At 41.4% G+C, this 22,934-nt stretch overlaps 1 protein-coding gene across 1 annotated transcript in view; it reads right to left on the bottom strand.

The window, feature by feature from the left end:
• Positions 1-22,934, bottom strand: part of CYTH1 (cytohesin 1) — an 84,371-nt gene that overhangs the window by 5,063 nt on the left and 56,374 nt on the right. Inside the window, exons 8-12 of the mRNA XM_069752417.1 lie at positions 16,025-16,173; positions 15,460-15,572; positions 13,508-13,586; positions 8,084-8,155; positions 3,085-3,239 (exon numbers count right to left, since the gene is read on the bottom strand). Of these exons, the coding sequence (XP_069608518.1) occupies positions 3,085-3,239; positions 8,084-8,155; positions 13,508-13,586; positions 15,460-15,572; positions 16,025-16,173 (568 nt within the window). The remainder of the gene's footprint in view (positions 1-3,084; positions 3,240-8,083; positions 8,156-13,507; positions 13,587-15,459; positions 15,573-16,024; positions 16,174-22,934) is intronic.

Raw genomic sequence — 22,934 nt, 5'->3', positions numbered from 1 at the left:
TTTTTTTTATATCCAGAAATCTTTAGCTATGAATTATTTGCCTACGGCAATTTGTAAATAATGTAATTGATATTTCGTGCTGATTCCTTGATAAGAGACACAGGCACAGCAAACAGCTTGCAAGCACTTGCTCCTTGCCTAGGAGACTGATTAGATTTGAGGTGGCAGATAACGTTGATAATGAGCAGCAAATTGTAGAATTAAAAATTCTTCTGTTTTCGAGAACAAAGGCGATTTTTATTAAAATGTAAAATTACAAAGTATGTTGTTTTCACAAACTAATTGCAATTTAACCAATTTAATAAGATTAGACAACCCCTTTTAATGCACATCTGATCCCAATGAAAACTATTAGGCTGTGTGTACACGTTGCGGATCCACAGCGTTTTTGGACACGCGGAATTGCATCAAATCCGCAGTGTAGTGCACAAGCAATGTTAGTCAATGTGAAATTGAGAATTGTTGTGCATATGCTGCAGAAAAAAAACGTGCAGATTTGCAGTGGTTTTTTTCTGCAGCAAGTTAATTCTTCTTACGGATCTGCAGCGTTTCTGCACCCATTGAGTTCCATTGTGTCAGGCCAATACACAGCAAAACCGCAGATTTAAAAAAGATTTGCGGTTTGCTGCGGATGTGTCTGTGAAAAACGCTGCAGATTGGGAGGGGGAAGTGTGGGTGTCTGTGTGTGCGCGCGTGTATGCGTGCGTGTGTGTGTGTGTGCGTGGGTGGGTGTGCGTGCGTGGCTGTGTGTTTGAGTGTAGTAGTCCCATCAGGCTATGCCTGCTACAGTGACAGCTAGCCAGATGATGAGACAGCAGTAGTCCCATCATCCAGCTGCTGTGTAAAAAAAACCAAAAAAACCATACACATACAGTACACACAACATACAGTACATACTCACCATACCCCTAGTCCCCAAAGCCCTCGATCACCTGTAAAAAAAAAAAAACTAAAAAAACAACAGTATACTCCCTGATCTGATGTAATTCATGTAATAACGAGTGTCCCACGACGATCTCCCGTGGTGAGCTGTCACATCGGCAGATGCGACCGCTCTCCAGGGGCACTGTATCCCTCCGCTGTGAGTTCAGTATAGTTCATACTGTCACTTGTGGCACCGCTGCGTGAAAAATTTTCATGCAGCATTGCCGTAAAGTGAGAGCCTGAACTCAGGTAACCTCTTCAGTGATGCACTGCAGGAGCCATGGTTTCCTGTCAGTGTGTCACTGGAGGCCTATAGAGCGGTCACATCTCCTGATGTGACAGCTCTATAGGGGAGATCTTCGTGGGACACTCGTTATTAAATGGACTGCGTCGAACCAGGGAGTATTTGTGTTGTTTTTTTTTTTCTTTTTCTCAGGAGATAGATTGCGTCGCATGGATTGGCAGAACAATAAAGATGGCAAAACTGTGTAGTGTTTTATTTCATTAAAAATACTTTACTCTGGCTGTGTTTATTTAATCCATTAACAACTATAGGATTAGTAATGGATAGGTGTTTTATTGACGCCTCTCCATTACTAAGCCGGCTTCATGTCACCTTACAATTCAAAAGGTGACATTAACCCCCTATTACCCCATATGCCACTGCTACAGGGCAGTGGGAAGAGAGAGGATAAGTACCTGAATTGGCGCTTCACCATTTCTGGGCCGGCTGTGAGCTGGTGTTTGTAACCGGGGGGGGGAATGTCCATGGTCCCTTCCTAGGCTATGAATATCAGCCCGCAGCTGTCTGCACAGCCTTTTCTGGCTATTAATTATAGGGAGACCCCACTTTTTTTTTTTAGGGGTGGGCCCTATTTTAATAGCCAGTAAAGGCTAAATATAAAGCTGCAAGTTGATATTCATAGCCTGGGAAGATCCATGGGTATTAACCCCTTCCCAGGCTATAAACATCGGCCCCTAGTCGCTGGCTTTGCCTCTCTGGCGCAGAAAATTGTGCGGGAGACCACGACATTTTTTTTCTCCAGATTTTTATAAATTAAACAGACATTGCGTTTAAGGCCGAGGTCACATTTGCGAGAAACTCGCACGAGTCTCTCGCATCAATAACCAGCACTGATGCCAGCACTCGGGACCAGAGTGTGCGGCTGCATGTATTTTATATGCAGCTGCTGCCGGGTACTTAGGTGTGAGACTCGTGCGAGTTACTCACAAGTGTGACTCCGGTCTAAAGCAGATTGTGTGTGTGTGTGTGTGTCTTAACTCTTTATGTACCATTTTATTACTAAACATCAGGCTTGGTATTATCTATTTATCTATCTATAGATAAATCTATCTAGATTTCTATCTATCTATGGATAGATAATACATCTATGTATAGATCTATCCATCATCTATGTTTCTGTGTGTGTGAACATTATTCTTCAATGGAGTATGTAAATGAAGAGGTTGGATAAGAAATGATATCACAGTTTTTATTTTGTTCAATAATAGATTATTTAGCTTTCAAAAACGCATACAAATCCGCATGAAAAACGCCATCAAATCTATGCGTATTGTTACCTGTGTTTTCTGCCAAGAGATGCAGAATCTGTGCAGAAAAATCCACAGGCAAATCAGCAACGTGTGCACATACCCTTAGATCAAGATGAGACTCCAGAGCTTCATATATAGAAATAAGGTTTTAAGTACATGGTCTTGTAACAGTGTTTATGGGATATAAATTATTTTTGTATATTAAATCACAACCCTTTCTATCATTTGCATAATAAATATTTTTATCTTTTTGATAATTTATGGTGATGATGTGCGAGTTCATTCTTACTGAGCGAATAAACACAAATGTACTACTAATAGAAGGGAAAAAAACATACTAGATAATACAGATGAACAGTTGATTACATTTATATTAACACCAGAGAGTATTTGCTGAATCAGAAATGAGCGACTTGTGAGGTCAGGCATCCATCTCAGTGTTGCTCCAGGTGCAATAGAACTTCCCTAATGGGGAGTTTTAGAAATTGGAGAATTCTCATTTTCTGGCTATAGCTTCACTTTATAGTACACTTTTTCCACCTATCATTATCTAGCATACATATGTGCTTCACTATCCTCAGGGTGGCATATCATACTTGCACTTACTTTATACTTTTTATCCACTCATCTTTCTCTTCAGGCGTTGGTGCAGAGATTCGATACACTGTGTGATTTCCTTCTACGACTCTCCCATCAGCCTCTGTCTTGCATGCCTTGATTACCTGATCTTTGTTGTCTGGTATGAACAGTTCAAAACAATTCTAGAAATAAAAACACAACATAATAAGGATGAGCAAAACTGAGAAGAATTTAGGAAAGTGTAATAGACAATCGTTTATTAAGCCTACTAAGGCCCTGTTTCATCAAAACCAGTTATTAATGCCAGGCTTGATGAGGGAGTGTGGTGTACTGCAAGACTCCTGCATGCTTCTTAACTAATCAGATGAGGGGCGAAGTAGTGTGTTCCTTGCCACAATCTTACTTTAGTCGGAGACTGAAGTAAGATTTGTGGCGTAGTGTACACTGATGCTCATCATTAACCCCTTAACGACCGCCGATACGTCTTAACGGCGGCAGTTAAGGGTACTTAAACCACAGCGCCGTTAATTAACGGCGCTGTGGAAAAAGTGAGTAGTGCCCCCCAGTGTCGGATTTTCTCGGAGGTCTCGGTTGCTGGGGGTAGCCAAGACACCAGAGCACATGATTCGGGTTTTTTTTTTTTTTTTTTTTACTGACCCCCGGGTTGCTATCGCCGGTAATTAACTGTTTACCGGTGGTCGCAAAAAACAAACAAACAAAAAACAAAACAAAACGCGATTTCCCATTTAATTTCCCATTTAATTTCTTTGTCCTACGACACATCATAGGACAGAGAAATGGGGTCCCCGATAGCCCCCCGATACTCACCTGTCTCCCCCGGTGCTCCTCGTGGCTCCCAATGGGCGCCGCCATCTTGTTCCGGCCAAAAAATGGTGGGCGCATGTGCAGTGCGCCCGCCGGCCAGCATCCGGAGGATCTTTGGGGTCTTGGCTGCCGGGGGTAGCCGAGACCCCAAAGAACATGATCGAGGTCGGTTTTTACCGACCCCTGTTTTGCGATCGCCGGTAATTAACTGTTTACCGGCGGCCGCAAAAAAAAAAAAAAAAAAAAGCAATGTGTAATTCTCTGTCCTCTGATGTGATCGCACATCAGAGGACAGAGAAATAGGGGGATTCGGGGACCCCATCACACTGACCAGTGTCCCTGGGTCCTCCTGCATCCCCTCCTGCCCGCCGGCTTCTTCATCCGGTAAGAAAATGGCGGGTGCATGCGCAGTGCGCCCGCCATGATCTGCCGGCCGGCCGCTAGAGGAGTTGGGGCTAAATTTAGGGTTAGGGTTGGGGCTAAATTTAGGGTTAGGGTTGGGGCTAAACTTAGGGTTAGGGCCCGACGTACTGACGCACGTTGTGAAAATTGTGCACAACATGGGCAGCAGATGCAGTTTTTCAACGCATCCGCTGCCCAGTCTATGTCCTGGGGAGGAGGGGGCGGAGTTACGACCACGCATGCGCGGTCGGAAATGCGTACGCGACATACAAAAAAAGTTACATTGAACGGTTTTTTGTGACGATGGTCCGCCAAAACACAACGGATCCAGTGCACGACGGACACGACGTGTGACCATCCGTCGCGATCAGTCGGCAATACAAGTCTATGGGCAAAAAACGCATCCTGCGGGCACATTTGCAGGATCCGTTTTTTGTCCAAAACGATGGATTACGACGGATGCCACACAACGCATCGCCTTAGGGCTAGGGTTAGGGGCTAAAGTTAGGGTTAGGGTTGGCGCTAAATTTAGGGTCAGGGCTAGGGGCTAAATTTAGGGCTAGGGTTGCGGCTAAAGTTAGGGTTAGAGTTGGGATTAGGGTTATGGTTTGGATTAGGGTTGGTATTAGGGTTAGGATTAGGGTTAAGTTTGGGATTAGGGTTAGGTTTGGGAATAGGGTTAGGGGTGTATTGGGATTAGGGTTAGGTTTGAGGTTAGGGTTGAGATTAGGATTAGGGGTGTGTTGGATTTAGGGTTTTGATTAGGGTTATGTTAGGGTTGAAATTAGGGTTGTTTTAGGGTTAGGGTTGTGATCATCGTTGTGATTAGGATTATGGATCGGGTTAGGTGTGTGTTGGGGTTAGGTTTGGAGTTAGAATTGGGGGGTTTCCACTGTTTAGGTACATCAGGGGGTCTCCAAACACGACAGCCAATTTTGCGCTCAAAAAGTCAAATGGTGCTCCCTCCCTTCTGACCTCTGCCGTGCGCCCAAACAGTGGTTTTCCCCACAAATGGGGCATCAGCGTACTCGGGATAAATTGGACAACAACTTTTGGTGTCCAATTTCTTCTGTTACCCTTGTGAAAATAAAAACTTGGGGGTGAAAAAAATCTTTTTTTGTGGAAATTTTTTTTCTTTTTTTTCACGACTCTGCGTTATAAACTTCTGTGAAGCACTTGGGCATTCAAAGTTCTCACCACACATCTAGATAAGTTCCTTGGGGGGGTCTAGTTTCCAAAATGGGGTCACTTGTGGGGGGTTTCTACTGTTTAGGTACATCAGGGGCTCTGCAAACGCAACATAACGCCCGCAGACCATTCTATCAAAGTCTGCATTCCAAAACGGCGCTCCTTCCCTTCCGAGCTCTGCCATGCACCCAAACAGTGGTCAGCCTACTCCGCATAAATTGCACAATAAATTTTGGGGTCCAATTTCTCCAGTTACCCTTGTGAAAGTAAAAATTTGGGGGTGAAAAGATCATTTTTGTGGAAAAAATATGATTATTTTCATGGCTCTACATTATAAACGTCTGAAGCAGTTGGGGGTTCATAGTGCTCACCACACATCTAGATAAGCTCTTTGGGGGTCTAGTTTTCAAAATGGGGTCACTTGTGGGGGGTTTCTACTGTTTAGGTACATCAGGAGCTCTGCAAATGCAACATGACGCTCGCAGACCATCCCATCAACCATCAAAGTCTGCATTCCAAGCGGCACTCCTTCCCTTCCGAGCCCCGATGGGTGCCAAAACAGTGCCCCCCCCCCCCCCCCACATATGGGGTATCAGCATACTCAGAACAAACTGGTCAACAGATTTTGGGGTCCAATGTCCCCTGTTACCCTTGAGAAAATAAAACATTGCAGGCTAAAAAATCATTTTTGAGGGGAAAAAAAGGATTTTTTTATTTTCACAGCTTCTACTTTATAAAATTTCTGTGAAGCACTTGGGGGTTTAAAGTGCTCACCACACATCTAGGTAAGTTCCTTAAGGGGTCTAGTTTTCAAAATGGGGTCACTTGTGGTGGGTTTCTACTGTTTAGGCACATCAGGGGCTCTCCAAACGAGACATGGTGTCCGATCTCAATTCCAGCCAATTCTACATTGAAAAAGTAAAACGGCACTCCTTCTCTTCCAAGCTCTGCGGTGCGCCCAAACAGTCGTTTATCCCCACATATGGGGTATCAGCGTACTCAGGAAAAATTGCACAACAACTTTTGTGGTCTAATTTCTCCTGTTACCTTTGTGAAAATAAGAATTTGTGGGTGAAAAAATCATTTTTGTGTAAACAAATGCGATTTATTTTCACGGCTCTACGTTCTGAACTTCTGTGAAGCACTTGGGGGATCAAAGTGTTCACCACACATCTAGATAAGTTCCTTAAGGGGTCTGGTTTCCAAAATGGTGTCACTTGTGGAGCGTTTGCACATCAGGGGCTCTCCAAACGCGACATGGCATCTGATCTCAATTCCAACCAATTCTGCATTGAAAAAGTCAAATGGCGCTCCTTCTCTTCCAAGCTCTGCGGTGCGCCCAAACAGTGGTTTACCCCCACATATGGGGTATCGGCGTATTCAGGAGAAATTGCACAACAAAATTTCTGTTTTTACACTTGTGAAAATAAAAAAAAATGGTTCTGAAGTAAAAGGTTTGCAAAAAAAAAAAAGTTAAATGTTCATTTTTTCCTTCCACATTGTTTCAGTTCCTGTGAAGCACGTAAAGGGTTAATAAACTTCTTGAATGTGGTTTTGAGCACCTTGAGGGGTGCAGTTTTTAGAATGGTGTCACACTTGGTTATTTTCTATCATATAGACTTCAAATGTGATGTGGTCACTAAAAAAAAATTGGTGTTGTAAAAATGAGAAATTGCTGGTCAACTTTTAACCCTTATAACTCCCTAACAAAAAAAATGTTGTTTCCAAAATTGTGCTGATGTAAAGTAGACATGTGGGAAATGTTATTTATTAACTATTTTGTGTGTCATTTCTCTTTGATTTAAGGGCATAAAAATACAAATTTTGAAAATTGCAAAAATCTAAAATTTGCCATATTTCCGTTTTTTTCATAAATAATCGCAAGTAATATCGAAGAAATGTTACCACTAACATGAAGTACAATATGTCACGAAAAAACATTCTGTGAGTCAGCGGGATCCGTTAAAGCGTTCCAGAGTTATAACCTCATAAAAGTGACAGTGGTCAGAATTGTAAAAATTGGCTCGGTCAATTGGCTCTGTCACTAAGGGGTTAAATCATCAACAAAAATTGCTGCTCATCAACAAAAATTGTGTGAAAACGACGGAAGTCACTAAGTTTGTGCAACTTCAAGTTGGTCTAAAATTTTAAAAGCTTATTATGCCAAAATTCCGGTGAAAAAGCTTTGATGAACCAGGGCCCATGCCTTTTCTGCTTTATACACTGTCACATGCCCGTTTATCTCACTTTCTCAACAGATACTGACTTTGCATTCTGCATTGTACTTTTTGAAAAGGCAACTGTATTCAATTTAGTTATTAACATATTCCAGATGTCGAATATGTTATTTATTAGGGCAGAATATAGTTGGCTTCTAATTGTAATAGGTTTATATGTTCTAAACTTAGGCAGGATAACGGATCACTTCTAGATCTGTGGGGGGTCTGACCACGAAGACCTTCATCAATTGCCATAATCTGTCAGACGCTCTTGATTAATTTAGAGGCACACACCTCTTAATGAATCCGATGTGTCTGACAAAGGTATGCGCCTTGGCAAAACTGGGGTTAAAATGCCAAATATTGTAACATTTTTGCGCAACTCCACTTACCGGTTTCTTTGAATCTTCAATTTCCCGAATGCTCAAGTTTTCTAAAGGTATAATTCCCCGAGGTTCCTTGTCCTGTAGGAAAGTATAATTGCAATATAGACAAGTCGTTATAATGAACTGTTTGTTAGCATTATATGCTCTGGCCTTTACTATTCCAAACTAAAGGAGTTTTGGGGAATGTTCATATTGAGGATCTATCCTTTGACATCAATATCAAATCAGTGTTTTGACTCTTGCAGCCCCTTCAGTGAACTAAATGAACGTGGGTGCCAAGGCATTGGAACTGGCTTTACTCACTACACTGTAGTGGCCTTATATAGCATTAACAGGAACGAATTATACCATTTATTATTAATTATTATATTACTAGATGGTGGCCCGATTCTAACGCATCGGGTATTCTAGTGTATGTATGTATGTATGCATGCATGCATGTATGTATGTAGCAGCCACATAGTATATAGCACAGGCCATGTAGTATATAGGAGCCATGCAGTATATAGAAGACATGCAGTCTATAACACAGTCACGTAGTATATAACACAGCCCACGCAATATATAACACAGCCCACGCAGTATATAACACAGCCCACGCAGTATATAACGCAGTATATAACAGCCCACGCAGTATGCAGCAGCCACGCAGTATATAATACAGCCCACACACTATATAACACAAGGCCACATAGTATATAACACAGCCCACGCAGTATATAACACTGCCCACGTAGTATATAGCAGCCACGCATTATATAAAACAGACCACGTAGTATATAGCAGTGTGGGCACCACATCCCTGTTAAAAATAATAAAATAAAAAATAGTTATATACTGACCCGCCGTTGTCCAGCGAAGCTGTCCCTATGCGCGCGCTGCTGCCACCAGCTTCCATTCCCAGAGATGCATTGCAAAATTACCCAGATGACTTAGCGGTCTCGTTTGTTTTTTTTATTATTTTTAACATTAGATCTGTTTACTATTGATGTTGCATAGGCAGCATCAATAGTAAAAAGTTGGTCACACAGGGTTAATAGCAGCGTTAACGGAGTGCGTTACCCGCGGCATAACGTGGTCCGTTAACGCTGCCATTAACCCTGTGTCAGTGCTGACTGGAGGGGAGTATGGCAGCCGTGACCAATCAGCGACGCAGGATTTCCGGGACAGACAGACGGAAGTACCCCTTAGACAATTATATAGTAGATCAGAAAACATACTTAATATCTAGAGGGATAATCGCTAATAATATAGACTGAACAGCAAAGCCAGCAGATTATGGCACATCACAGCTAAAGCCAAGGATTCACTGCACCACTGCTCAACTGTAAGCAGAGACTGGATTTACCAACAACGGGACAGCATTGGATCACCAGGGTAAAGAAGGTGTGAGCAGTGTTTCTTTCTCAGTTTTCTAACATATGCATCTAGACACTAGACATTTAAATAACACATGTTTTACAATCTGCTCAATCTTATAACTATAGATAAGGCTTCCAAGTGTACACTTTAACTCATAAAATAGGTGAACACAGCCTGTATATGGAACACTATGTGAGAGACAACCTCACTGGAATCAAACTGTGAGTAGGCCTGCTGTGACTTGCATGGTGCACATCTGCAATTTGGGTAAACCTGCTGGTCGGTTTACATTATTGCCTACAGCATCTTTAAAAGTTCATAACAAAAAATGAACTGAGAGATACAGCCATAAAAAGATAAGATATATTACAGTAAAGTATTACAACAGTAAATGCACCTGGTGCAACAATAGACACACTAACAACTAGAGTGGGGCTGCATGTTGGCTCACTGGTCAGCACTGCTGCTTTGCAGAGCTGGGGATCCACTCAGGTTTACCATAGAAAAATGTGAGGATTATCCCTTCCGTATTTTACTTTATATTATAAGGTACCTCAATCAGCTACAATATCCTCCCAAAAACATTCTCCGAGATGGATTAGACTAGTCATCTCTCATATGTGGTATGTTATGGTCAACAAGTCATGTTATATGAACAGATTGATGCAACAATAACAGATACTCTAGAGATTTTCTTTGACATATGAACTCCAACAAGATCCAAATTTAAATCAAACTCTACATTTATCACCATGATATTTCAGCTTTGTTCCGTATGACATCAGCAACTATGTCACATCTAATGCAGAAAGTTATTTTTTTTTTATATGTGGTTCTATTACATGAAGGGTCAATTACTTTATCTATTCTATATATCTATAGATATCTATCTGTATCATTCTAATCTAAAACCAGTCGGATATATGCACCCTCCCTGTTTTCTTTTCTTTTCCCTCCTAGCCTTTTTAACCATTCTTCCTGATCTTTTATTTCTCTGCATTATAATTTTGTATTATAATCAAAAAATAGCATATAATATACAGAATAATATCTTTTGTCCCCCTTGCATGGAGATTGTTTGTTATAAACTTTTTTTTTAATGAAAATAATAAAACATTTTTTTAAACCAAATGCCATCCAGGACAACAGTATGTACCGTAAGTTCTCTCTGTGTTTATTTTAACATTCTAAAGACATAGTAGGAAAATTAAACTGTGAACCCCAATCATATACATACACACACGCATACAGTGGGGCAAAAAAGTATTTAGTCAGTCAGCAATAGTGCAAGTTCCACCACTTAAAAAGATGAGAGGCGTCTGTAATTTACAGCATAGGTAGACCTCAACTATGGGAGACAAACTGAGAAAAAAAAATCCAGAAAATCACATTGTCTGTTTTTTTAACATTTTATTTGCATATTATGGTGGAAAATAAGTATTTGGTCAGAAACAAACAATCAAGATTTCTGGCTCTCACAGACCTGTAACTTCTTCTTTAAGAGTCTCCTCTTTCCTCCACTCATTACCTGTAGTAATGGCACCTGTTTAAACTTGTTATCAGTATAAAAAGACACCTGTGCACACCCTCAAACAGTCTGACTCCAAACTCCACTATGGTGAAGACCAAAGAGCTGTCAAAGGACACCAGAAACAAAATTGTAGCCCTGCACCAGGCTGGGAAGACTGAATCTGCAATAGCCAACCAGCTTGGAGTGAAGAAATCAACAGTGGGAGCAATAATTAGAAAATGGAAGACATACAAGACCACTGATAATCTCCCTCGATCTGGGGCTCCACGCAAAATCCCACCCCGTGGGGTCAGAATGATCACAAGAACGGTGAGCAAAAATCCAGAACCACGCGGGGGGACCTAGTGAATGAACTGCAGAGAGCTGGGACCAATGTAACAAGGCCTACCATAAGTAACACACTACGCCACCATGGACTCAGATCCTGCAGTGCCAGACGTGTCCCACTGCTTAAGCCAGTACATGTCCGGGCCCATCTGAAGTTTGCTAGAGAGCATTTGGATGATCCAGAGGAGTTTTGGGAGAATGTCCTATGGTCTGATGGAATAAAAAACTGGAACTGTTTGGTAGAAACACAACTTGTCGTGTTTGGAGGAAAAAGAATACTGAGTTGCATCCATCAAAAACCATACCTACTGTAAAGCATGGTGGTGGAAACATCATGCTTTGGGGCTGTTTCTCTGCAAAGGGGCCAGGACGACTGATCCGGGTACATGAAAGAATGAATGGGGCCATGTATCGTGAGATTTTGAGTGCAAACCTCCTTCCATCAGCAAGGGCATTGAAGATGAAACGTGGCTGGGTCTTTCAACATGACAATGATCCAAAGCACACCGCCAGGGCAACGAAGGAGTGGCTTCGCAAGAAGCATTTCAAGGTCCTGGAGTGGCCTAGCCAGTCTCCAGATCTCAACCCTATAGAAAACCTTTGGAGGGAGTTGAAAGTTCGTGTTGCCAAGCGAAAAGCCAAAAACATCACTGCTCTAGAGGAGATCTGCATGGAGGAATGGGCCAACATACCAACAACAGTGTGTGGCAACCTTGTGAAGACTTACAGAAAACGTTTGACCTCTGTCATTGCCAACAAAGGATATATTACAAAGTATTGAGATGAAATTTTGTTTCTGACCAAATACTTATTTTCCACCATAATATGCAAATAAAATGTTAAAAAAACAGACAATGTGATTTTCTGGATTTTTTTTTCTCAGTTTGTCTCCCATAGTTGAGGTCTACCTATGATGTAAATTACAGACGCCTCTCATCTTTTTAAGTGGTGGAACTTGCACTATTGCTGACTGACTAAATACTTTTTTGCCCCACTGTATATACACACATACATACACACACACACATACACACATTATCATATATAATGACATATTGCTACATGCATATTTATCAATCTGTGTGTCTCTACTGGATTACGATATGGTCAAGAATTTGTTCCCAACGGAGACAAGCAGCTGTCAGAGGTGTCAGGGAACAGCTAATGCCCCTCTTATCATTAAACTAAACAAGCTCATATTGGACAGCTGGATGCATTATGCACATCTGATGTGTGTGTATCAAATGTTCAGACAACCTAGCAAAACAAGCTTACACCCTTGCAGAAGATTTAGGGTATGTGCACATGTATTCTGGAGGACTGCGGATTTTTCCGCAGTGGATTTGGAAAAACCGCAGTGCAAAACCGCTGCGGTTTTTCCTGCGGATTTATCGCAGTTTTTACTGCAGATTCTGCTGCGGCTTTATACCTGCAGTTTTCTATTGGAGCAGGTGTAAAACCGCAGCGGAATCAGCACAAAGAATTGACATGCTGCGGAATATAAACCGCTGCGTTTCCGCACGTTTTTTTCCGCAGCATGTGCACTGCGGATTTCGTTTCCCATAGGTTAACATGATACTGTAAACTCATGGGAAACCGCTGCGGATCCGCAGCTGTGGAAACGCTGCGGATCCGCAGCAAAATTTGCAGCGTGTGCACATACGCTTACTGTGCTCTCAACACAATCATTGATGCACTCAAACTCCTTAACTTATTCCACAACCATAATTCTCTCGATCTGCATTCGTAACCAAGGTTTCTTTAAAGCTTGTCTTCTTGGAATAGCTCCTGCATAGTTCATGTTCAGACATCTATGCTTTCAACATCTTTGAGCTGATCTTGCATTTTAGACTAGTAAATCACACGCTTTGAAAAACAGACAGTGACTCAGGGCATGTTCTGTACTCCTAAACATCAACTTCGGCTGGTTTAACCTTGTCTAGTCCAATTAACATAAGGATTTAAAGTATGGCTTTGCTGTTCAGCACTTATTGCACAATATATAGAGTCTCTAATGTTTCAGTAGCCTAAAAACAAAAACAAGTGTCTCTTCTTCTCCAGAGTTGTGGGGATCCCTGGGATAGGAACCACACAGCGTATACATTGATGGCAATCGATGAAAAATTACACCCAAACAATTCTCACTGTGCATACACATTGGTACATACTTCTTACAATCATGTTACACATTGCACACACATTCCACTTACCGTTGTGTACTCAAAATAGTACAGACAGTTGTCTGTCAAAATAAACCAGCGCCTTTTCCAAGTTTTAACACGACCACCTGAAAGTCAAAAGAGCAATAAATAAACAGGATTTTTTTTTTCTAAAAAAAAAAAAAAAAAAAAAAACAAAAAAAACACTAGAACTGAAGTTTAGGAAGTCACCAGTGTATGTAACATTCAATATCATGAGATCAGCAGCTAGGCTTTTCAATTTATAGACAAACATTTACTGCGATTAGCGATACAAAATGAAGAGAATGCAGCAGCAGAGTGAGAGAAAAGGAAAAAGGGGGCAGCCAGTTACCCCGTCACTGCGGCCTATAGTTACATCCTGCCATAAATGAAACAGCCATAGCGTTCTCACATTTTGTATTATTTTTCTTAAACTTGAAAGGGATCATTTTCAAAAGTGAACTCCTATCTGCACCCACCTACTATTATATGTATATATATGTATATGCTTCATGCATAAAGATACCAAATGTAAATTTTTGGTGACAAATCAATGTTTGAAGCATGATATGTGGGAAAAGGTTGAAAAGTTCCAGGGAGCCAAATACTCTCGCAAGGCACTGTATATGTATCTTATAGCAATGCTTCAGAAAGGTTAATTTCAACCCAAACAACACCACATTTATTAAATGTGCTGTACCATTTTCTATCTTTTTATTTCATATCTATTTTTTTTTCTTTATCCATCTATCCCTAGCTGAGAAATAGTTAGGGTCACCTGTGATGAAGAAGGGTTTTTTGTTTTGGCAGTACACTCCTCCTATTTGTTACTCTATCAAAATAAGGGTTAAATGATTGACCGGTGACACCCTAATTAATTACGGTACAAGCTTGGGGACCCTGTAACTAATCTACAGTAGATATGACAGCTTAGGCAAGTTTCGTGGAACAGGGAAATTAAATGGGTTTTCCTAGAATGAGAGCAATTCTGCTTTATTGCTCAAATCGTGAGCATGAAGATCCAGTTCTCCACATTGAAATGTATTTGCCTAGTGAGAAAAAGCGAATTACAGGTGCTTAGCAGGTGGTTTGGGGATACATCTTTTAAATAACCACAAGAAAATAAAAAGTAAAGCACACGAAAACTGGCATCTGGCATTTTGCTTATTGCAGGCCAAAGAGTGACAGGTTATATTACTTTTGTCGGAGGATTATGTGCAAAGTGTTTGAAGCTATCAATTTACATACAATTGATCTAACTTGTCATTATAGGGAAGAAATTAATTTTGTTTTGGCAGTTCTTTTTGCATTTCCTAGCACAATATGTAAAATCTAATTTCCAAGGGCACTGATCACTATGTGCTTGGCTATAAAGATGGAAAAAAGCTAACAATGCAAAGATGCATAAAAAAAGCAAAGAAGCTGTGCAGACAAGTCACTCAACAAGAATTCAGCACAGGAGCATAAATCATACACCTACCTCCTAGAATGTGAGAAAAAAAGTGCAGCCAAAATATATGAAAAAAAAAAAGAAATGTCAAATTACAACCTGAAGGGAGAAATATAATAATACACCTTCCGATAAAACAATGTAGTTCCCTAAAGCTTGTCACATTTCAAAGCTTAGCAGTTCAATAGGTCATGTAAAGTCTAAATATATTAATAGGAATTCAATAATTTACCATACACAAGTAAAAAGTGCACTTTCTAGCCCTCACCACTACCCCACCATCAATGTAACATGAGATCGAAATCACATTGCATAGCATTCAATATTGAAAACATCTGTATTAAAAAACAAAAAAACAAAAAAAAAACAAACATTGGAAATGGTCAGTCATATTGTGCCATCCCTCACTTCTGAAAACTTTTTATGAACATACAGTCAAGGACTTCTAACAACTTTTCAGAAAAACCTATTTGTCTGACGATCTAGGAAAATAATTACTACAATCAGGCAGAACACAAACACATGAAACGCACCCAATTTTAACAGCCATCCCTCCCGATCTGGATTGAAGAACGTGTGAGTAAGGTCATTTCCATCATCTTCTGGGATTTTGAATGGCTCATTCTTGATACTGTCATACAAATTCTAGGAATATAAAGTGACAAGTCAGTAACAAGTCAATATGGCAATTATTTATTACATGTGCAACCAAAATAATAATCTTTATTTGTATATAGCGCTAACATATTCCGCAGCGCTTCGGAGTTTGCACAAATCATCGTCCCCGATGGGGTCTCAATCCTAATTCTCTATCAGTATGTCTTTGGAATGTGGGAGGAAACACACGCAAACTCCTTGCAGATGTTGTCCTTGGTAGGATTTGAACCCAGGACTCCAACGCTGCAAGGCTGCAGTGCTAACCACTGAGCCACCGCAATGACCACCAAATAATGAAACAATATACGATTGGAAACATTCGTTTTCTATTTTATCAAATGCATACAAACAGAGTTTACTTCTAATATAACTAAACATTGTGTAAATATACATGGAACATTTTATATCTTCTTTACATTAGTTCTCACATCTGTGCTAACCTTTAGAAGGTCTTCTGGCAGATCACCTCCATCATTTATTCCACGGTTCATGGCAATAAATCGATCAACACTTGGTTTATCCTTAACATTGGGATTGTGCAAACTGGTATTTAACATGATGATGGCAAAAGACAACACATAGCAGGTATCTGTGGGTGAAATCACATTAATATTTGAAATAAAAACACCAACTTCGATAAACAAGAAAATTAAGTTATAATAATTAAGGTATCAGAGTAAAAAGGCATTTCAGTAAAATCAAGTTCTCATTAATCCACAGATTAGGTGATAACTACTAGATTAGTGATGTCAGAGAGCCAAATGTTGATTAGTGGTGGTCTCTGCTATCTCAGGAAACCTCGTAGGCAATTTATTAATTCACAGCTCTGGTTATCAGTGAGAGTCTCACACCACCTATCTAGTAGTTTTTACCTACAGTTTGAAACCAGAAGTTTACATACACTATATAAAAAGACGCATATGCATGTTTTTCTGAATATCTGACATGTAATCAGAATTAACCTTTCTCGTTTAAGCTCAATTAGGATTACCATAATTATTAATATTTGCCAAATGCCAGAATAGAGATAGAAAGAGTGAAGGAGAATGCAGTAAGTAATAAAAATGCCTTAAACAAAGTCAAAAGTTTACATACACTAAGATTACTATGCCTTTAAACAATTCTGGACTGTCCATATGATGTCATGTGTTTGGTAGGTTCTGATCATTTTTTTGGCGACTAATGAGTTAGGCCGGCTTCACACTTGCGAGTTTTACGGACGTAAGAGCGCAGAAACTACGTCCGTAAAACTCGCAAAAAATACGGCACAATTATTCTCTATGCCCCTGCTCCTATCTGCCGTATTTTACGGCTTTCTACGGCCGTACAAAATCGCAGCATGCTGCGTTTGTCACCGTACTGCGCAAGAAATACGCCAATGAAAGTCTATGGAAGCGTGAAAAATACGGATTACACACGGACAAGCAGTGTGACTTGCGAGAAATACGCAGCGCTGTTAGAGAGAAAAGCCGGTAATTCAGTGCGGTGTACAGTAAAATCACACTGACAGCTTACAGTAGAATAGGTAGAATAAATGTGTACACATTATATATATATATATATATATATATATATATATATATATATATATATATATATATATATATATATATATATATATATATATATATATATATATATATATATATATATATATATAATCTCTCTCTATCTCAGTGAGACACATATATGTATATATATTAATATTTATTCCAGCGCTATACAGCTTGAAAGCCGGTAATTCAATTACCGGCTTTTTCTTTCTCCTTCCTAAAACCCGACATGATTTGAGACATGGTTTACATACAGTAAACCATGTCTTCTCTCCATTTTTTTTGCAGATTCCACACTACTAATGTCAGTAGTGTGTATCTGCAAAATTTGGCCGTTCTAGCTCTTAAAATAAAGGGTTAAATTGCGGAAAAAATTGGCGTGGGCTCCCGCGCAATTTTCTCCGCCAGAGTAGTAAAGCCAGTGACTGAGGGCAGATATTAATAGCCTGGAGAGGGTCCATGGTTATTGGCCCCCCCCCCTGGCTAAAAATATCTGCCCCCAGCCACCCCAGAAAAGGCACATCTGGAAGATGCGCCTATTCTGGCACTTGGCCACTCTCTTCCCATTCCCGTGTAGCGGTGGGATATGGGGTAATGAAGGGTTAATGCCACCTTGCTATTGTAAGGTGACATTAAGCCTAATTAATAATGGAGAGGCGTCAATTATGACACCTATCCATTATTAATCCAATTGTAGTAAAGGGTTAAATAAAACACAAACACATTATTTAAAATTATTTTAATGAAATAAAAACAATGGTTGTTGGAGTATTTTATTCTACGCCCAATCCAGTCACTGAAGACCCTCGTTCTGTGAAAGAAAAAACATAATAAACCAACAATATACTTACCCTCCGCAGATCTGTAACGTCCAACGATGTAAATCCTTCTGAAGGGGTTAAAACATTTTGCAGGAAGGAGCTTTGCTAATGCAATGCTACTCCTCGCTGCAAAACCCCGGGGAATGAGTCTAAATATAGATCAATGAGCTATATTTAGCTTCATTTGCGGTGAGGCGCCCTCTGCTGGATGTTCATAGATCGTGGGAACTATCCTAGAAAGCTCCCAGGCTTTCCTAGAAAGCTCCCAGGCTTTCTAGGAAAGTTCCCACGATCTATGAACATCCAGCAGAGGGCGCCTCACCGCAAATGAAGCTAAATATAGCTCATTGATCTATATTTAGACTCATTCCCCGGGGTTTTGCAGCGAGGAGTAGCATTGCATTAGCAAAGCTCCTTGCTGCAAAATGTTTTAACCCCTTCAGAAGGATTTACATCGTTGGACGTTACAGATCTGCGGAGGGTAAGTATATTGTTGGTTTATTATGTTTTTTCTTTCACAGAACGAGGGTCTTCAGTGACTGGATTGGGCGTAGAATAAAATACTCCAACAACCATTGTTTTTATTTCATTAAAATAATTTTAAATAATGTGTTTGTGTTTTATTTAACCCTTTACTACAATTGGATTAATAATGGATAGGTGTCATAATTGACGCCTCTCCATTATTAATTAGGCTTAATGTCACCTTACAATTGCAAGGTGGCATTAACCCTTCATTACCCCATATCCCACCGCTACACGGGAATGGGAAGAGAGTGGCCAAGTGCCAGAATAGGCGCATCTTCCAGATGTGCCTTTTCTGGGGTGGCTGGGGGCAGATATTTTTAGCCAGGGGGGGGGGGGGGCCAATAACCATGGACCCTCTCCAGGCTATTAATATCTGCCCTCAGTCACTGGCTTTACTACTCTGGCGGAGAAAATTGCGCGGGAGCCCACGCCAATTTTTTCCGCAATTTAACCCTTTATTTTAAGAGCTAGAACGGCCAAATTTTGCAGATACACACTACTGACATTAGTAGTGTGGAATCTGCAAAAAAAATGGAGAGAAGACATGGTTTACTGTATGTAAACCATGTCTCAAATCATGTCGGGTTTTAGGAAGGAGAAAGAAAAAGCCGGTAATTGAATTACCGGCTTTCAAGCTGTATAGCGCTGGAATAAATATTAATATATATACATATATGTGTCTCACTGAGATATATGTATATATATATATATATATATATATATATATATATATATATATATATATATATATATATATATATATATATATATATATATATGTGTGTATGTATGTATGTATGTATGTATGTATGTATGTATGTATGTATGTATGTATGTATGTATATATATATATATATATATATATATATATATATATATATATATATATTTTATTATTTTTTTTTCTTTTTGGGACACATGGATCATTTCTATAGCGGTATGTTGGTTTTGCAAGCCTGCGAGAAAACCACGCAGTACGGATGCCATACGGATTACATACGGAGGATGCCATGCGCAAAAAACGCTGACACACCCTGCCTACGGAGGAGCTACGGACCACTATTTTCGGGACATTTCAGCGTATTACGGCCGTAATATACGGACCGTATTTTCATACGCTGAGTGTGAAGCCGGCCTTAGAGACACACCTGTGGATGTATTTTAATTGCACATCTGAAACATACTGCTTCTTTGTGCAGCATCATAGGAAAGTCTAAAGAAATCAGCCAAGATATCAGGAAGAGAGTTGCGGACTTGCACAAGTCTGGCTCATCCTTTGGTATAATTTCAAGATATCCGAGTGTGCCTCATTCATCTGTACAAACAATTGTATGCAAGTACAAAGAAGATGGGGATGTCCAGCTCAGGAATGAGACGGGTTCTGTGTCTCAGAGATGAACGTGCTTTGGTCCGACATGTGCATATCAGCCAAAGGACAAAAGCAAAAGACGTTGTGAAGATGATGGTGTCATTATCAACGGTGAAATGAGTAATGTATCAGCATGGGCTGAAAGGCTATTCTGCCAGGAAGAAGCCATTACTCAAAAAGAAACATAAAAAAGCCAGATTAATTATTATTATTATTATTATACATTTTTATAGCGCCATTTATTCCATGGCGCTTTACATGTGAATACGGGGCAAATATAGACAAATACATTAAACATGAGCAGATAACAAGGCACACGAGTACATAAGGAGGGAGGACCCTGCCCGCGAGGGCTCACAGTCTGCAGGGGGTGGGTGAGGATACACTAGGAGAGGGAAGAGTTGGCTGTGCGGCTGTTCAGTAGGTTGAGGATCACTGCAGGCTGTAGGCTTGTCGGAAGAGATGAGTCTTCAGGTTCTTTTTGAAGGTTTCTATGGTAGGCGCAAGTCTGATGTGTTGGGGTAGAGAGTTCCAGAGTATGGGGGAAGCACGGGAGAAGTCTTGGATGCGGTTATGGGAAGAAGAGATGAGAGGGGAGTAGAGAAGGAGGTCTTGGGAGGATCGGAGGTCGCGTGTAGGTAGGTACCGGGAGACCATGTCACAGATGTATGGAGGAGACAGGTTGTGGATGGCTTTGTATGTCAGTGTGAGGGTTTTGAACTGGAGTCTCTGGGCGATAGGAAGCCAGTGAAGGGCTTGACACAGGGGAGAGGCTGGGGAATAGCGGGGAGACAGGTGGATTAGTCGGGCAGCAGAGTGTAGGATGGATTGGAGTGGTGCCAGAGTGCTAGAGGGGAGTCCAGAGAGTAGGAGGTTGCAGTAGTCGAGGCGGGAGATGATAAGGGCATGCACTAGCGTTTTTGCAGTGTTGCGGTCAAGGAAAGCACGGATCCGGGAAATATTTTTGAGTTTGAGACGACAGGAGGAGGCAAGGGCTTGGATATGTGGCTTGAAAGAGAGGGCAGAGTCGAGGATCACCCCGAGGCACCGGGCGTGTGGGACTGGGGATAGTGAGCAGCCATTGACATTGATGGATAGGTCTGGTGGAGGGGTAGAGTGAGATGGGGGAAAGATGATGAATTCTGTTTTGTCCATGTTCAGTAATGTTTGCAAATGCACACAGGAGCAAATACCTTAATTTTTGAGGACACATCCTCTGGTCTGACAAAACTAGAATGTAACTTTTTGGGCATAATGATCATCGTTACGTTTGGAGGAAAATGGGAGAAGAACACTATCCCAACTGTGAAACACGGGGGTGGCAGCTGTTGTGAATTCTGTTATCGAACTCCCTCCTGTGGTCATGAATGGTACTTCAGCGAGTTCTGTCCATGGACTCCCTCTGGTGGCTGTGAGTGGAGCTGCTGCTTCTGAGGTTCCTTCCACAAGTGACGTAGTTTATCCTTTGGCTGGCTGTTCCATTTAACTCCACTCAGATCGTTACTCCATGCCAGCTGTCAATGTTCCTGTATTGGTTCAGTTCGCTCTTGGATCTTTCTGGTGACCTGTCTACTCCAGCAGAAGCTAAGTCCCTGCTAGCTATTATTTGTTCATTGTTTCCTTGTCCAGCTGGATATCATGATTTTGCCTTGCTAGCTGGAAGCTCTGGGATGCAGAGTGGCATCTCTGCACCGTTAGTCGGTGCGGAGGTCTTTTTGCACACTCTGCGTGGTTTTTTTTGTAGTTTTTTGTGCTGACCGCAAAGATACCTTTCCTATCCTCTGTCTGTTTAGTAAGTCTGGCCTCCCTTTGCTGAAACCTGTTTCATTTCTGCGTTTGTGACTTTCATCTTTACTCACAGTCAATATATGTGGGGGGCTGCCTTTTCCTTTGGGGAATTTCTCTGAGGCAAGGTAGGCTTTATTTTCTATCTCTAGGGCAAGTTAGCTCTTAGGCTGTGAAGAGGCGTCTAGGGAGTGTCAGGAACGCTCCACGGCTATTTCTAGTTGTTGTGATGGGATTAGGGGTTGCGGTCAGCAGAGCTCCCACTTCCCAGAGCTTGTCCTGTGTGAGTTTAACTATCAGGTCGTTCCGGGTGCTCCTAACCACCAGGTCATAACAGGCAGCATCATGCTGTGGGGTTGTTTTGCTGCAGGAGGGACTGGTGCACTTCGCAAAATAGATGACATCATGAGAAAAGAAGATTATGTGGCAATACTGAAACAACATCTCAAGACATCAGCCAGGAAGTTAAACTTGGGCAGAAATAGGTTTTCCAAATGGACAATGGCCAGAAGAATACTGACAAATTGGTAACAAAGTAGCTTAAGGATAACAAAGTCAATGTTTTGGAATGGCCATCGCAAAGCCCTGATCTTAATCTATTGAAAAATTTATGAGCAAAGCTGAAAAGGCCAGTGCGAGCAAGTTGACCTACAAACCTGGATCAGTTAGGCTGGTTTCAGACTTGCGTTCCTGTGCCCTGCGGATGGCAGTGTACTTCCTCCGTGAAGCTCCGCCTACTGCCGGCTGCGTCCAGCGTTTTCCTGCGTAACTATCTTTTACATTGGGTATGCAGAGACGTGTTGTATGCAGATGCGTCCGCATGTGGTGATTTGAGGTGTGCGGCGCCCGCACAGAAACGCAAAATTTTGTGCTGCACACCTCAAATCGCCGCATGTGGACACATCCGCATACAACGTAACCAATGTTAAAGATAGGTATGCAGGGAAACGCTTGAAGCAACCGGCAGTTGGTGGAGCCTGGACAGAGCTTCATGGAGGAAGTACACTGTCATCCGCAGCGCACAGGAATTCAAGTCTGAAACCAGCCTAAGGCTAGGGTCACATTGCGTTAGTGCAATCCGTTTAGCGCCAGCGCTAGCGGATTGCGCTAACGCAATGTTTTTAATGGGTCGCGTTTCGGGGTCGCGTTAACGTCCCCGCTCTCGCAGATCCCCGATCTGCGAGAGCGGGGAACGGACCTCGGGCGCGCCGCGGACGCTGCAAGCAGCGTCCGAGGCGCGCTACAAAAGACCGGCGCGTCGCTAGCGCGTGCCGAAAATGACATGCGCTAGCAA

The sequence above is a fragment of the Ranitomeya imitator genome, chromosome 2 (assembly GCF_032444005.1).
Source record: "Ranitomeya imitator isolate aRanImi1 chromosome 2, aRanImi1.pri, whole genome shotgun sequence".
NCBI lineage: Eukaryota > Metazoa > Chordata > Amphibia > Anura > Dendrobatidae > Ranitomeya > Ranitomeya imitator.
Note: the sequence above shows the minus strand (reverse complement) of the source record. Positions and strands in the feature narration are given on the sequence as shown.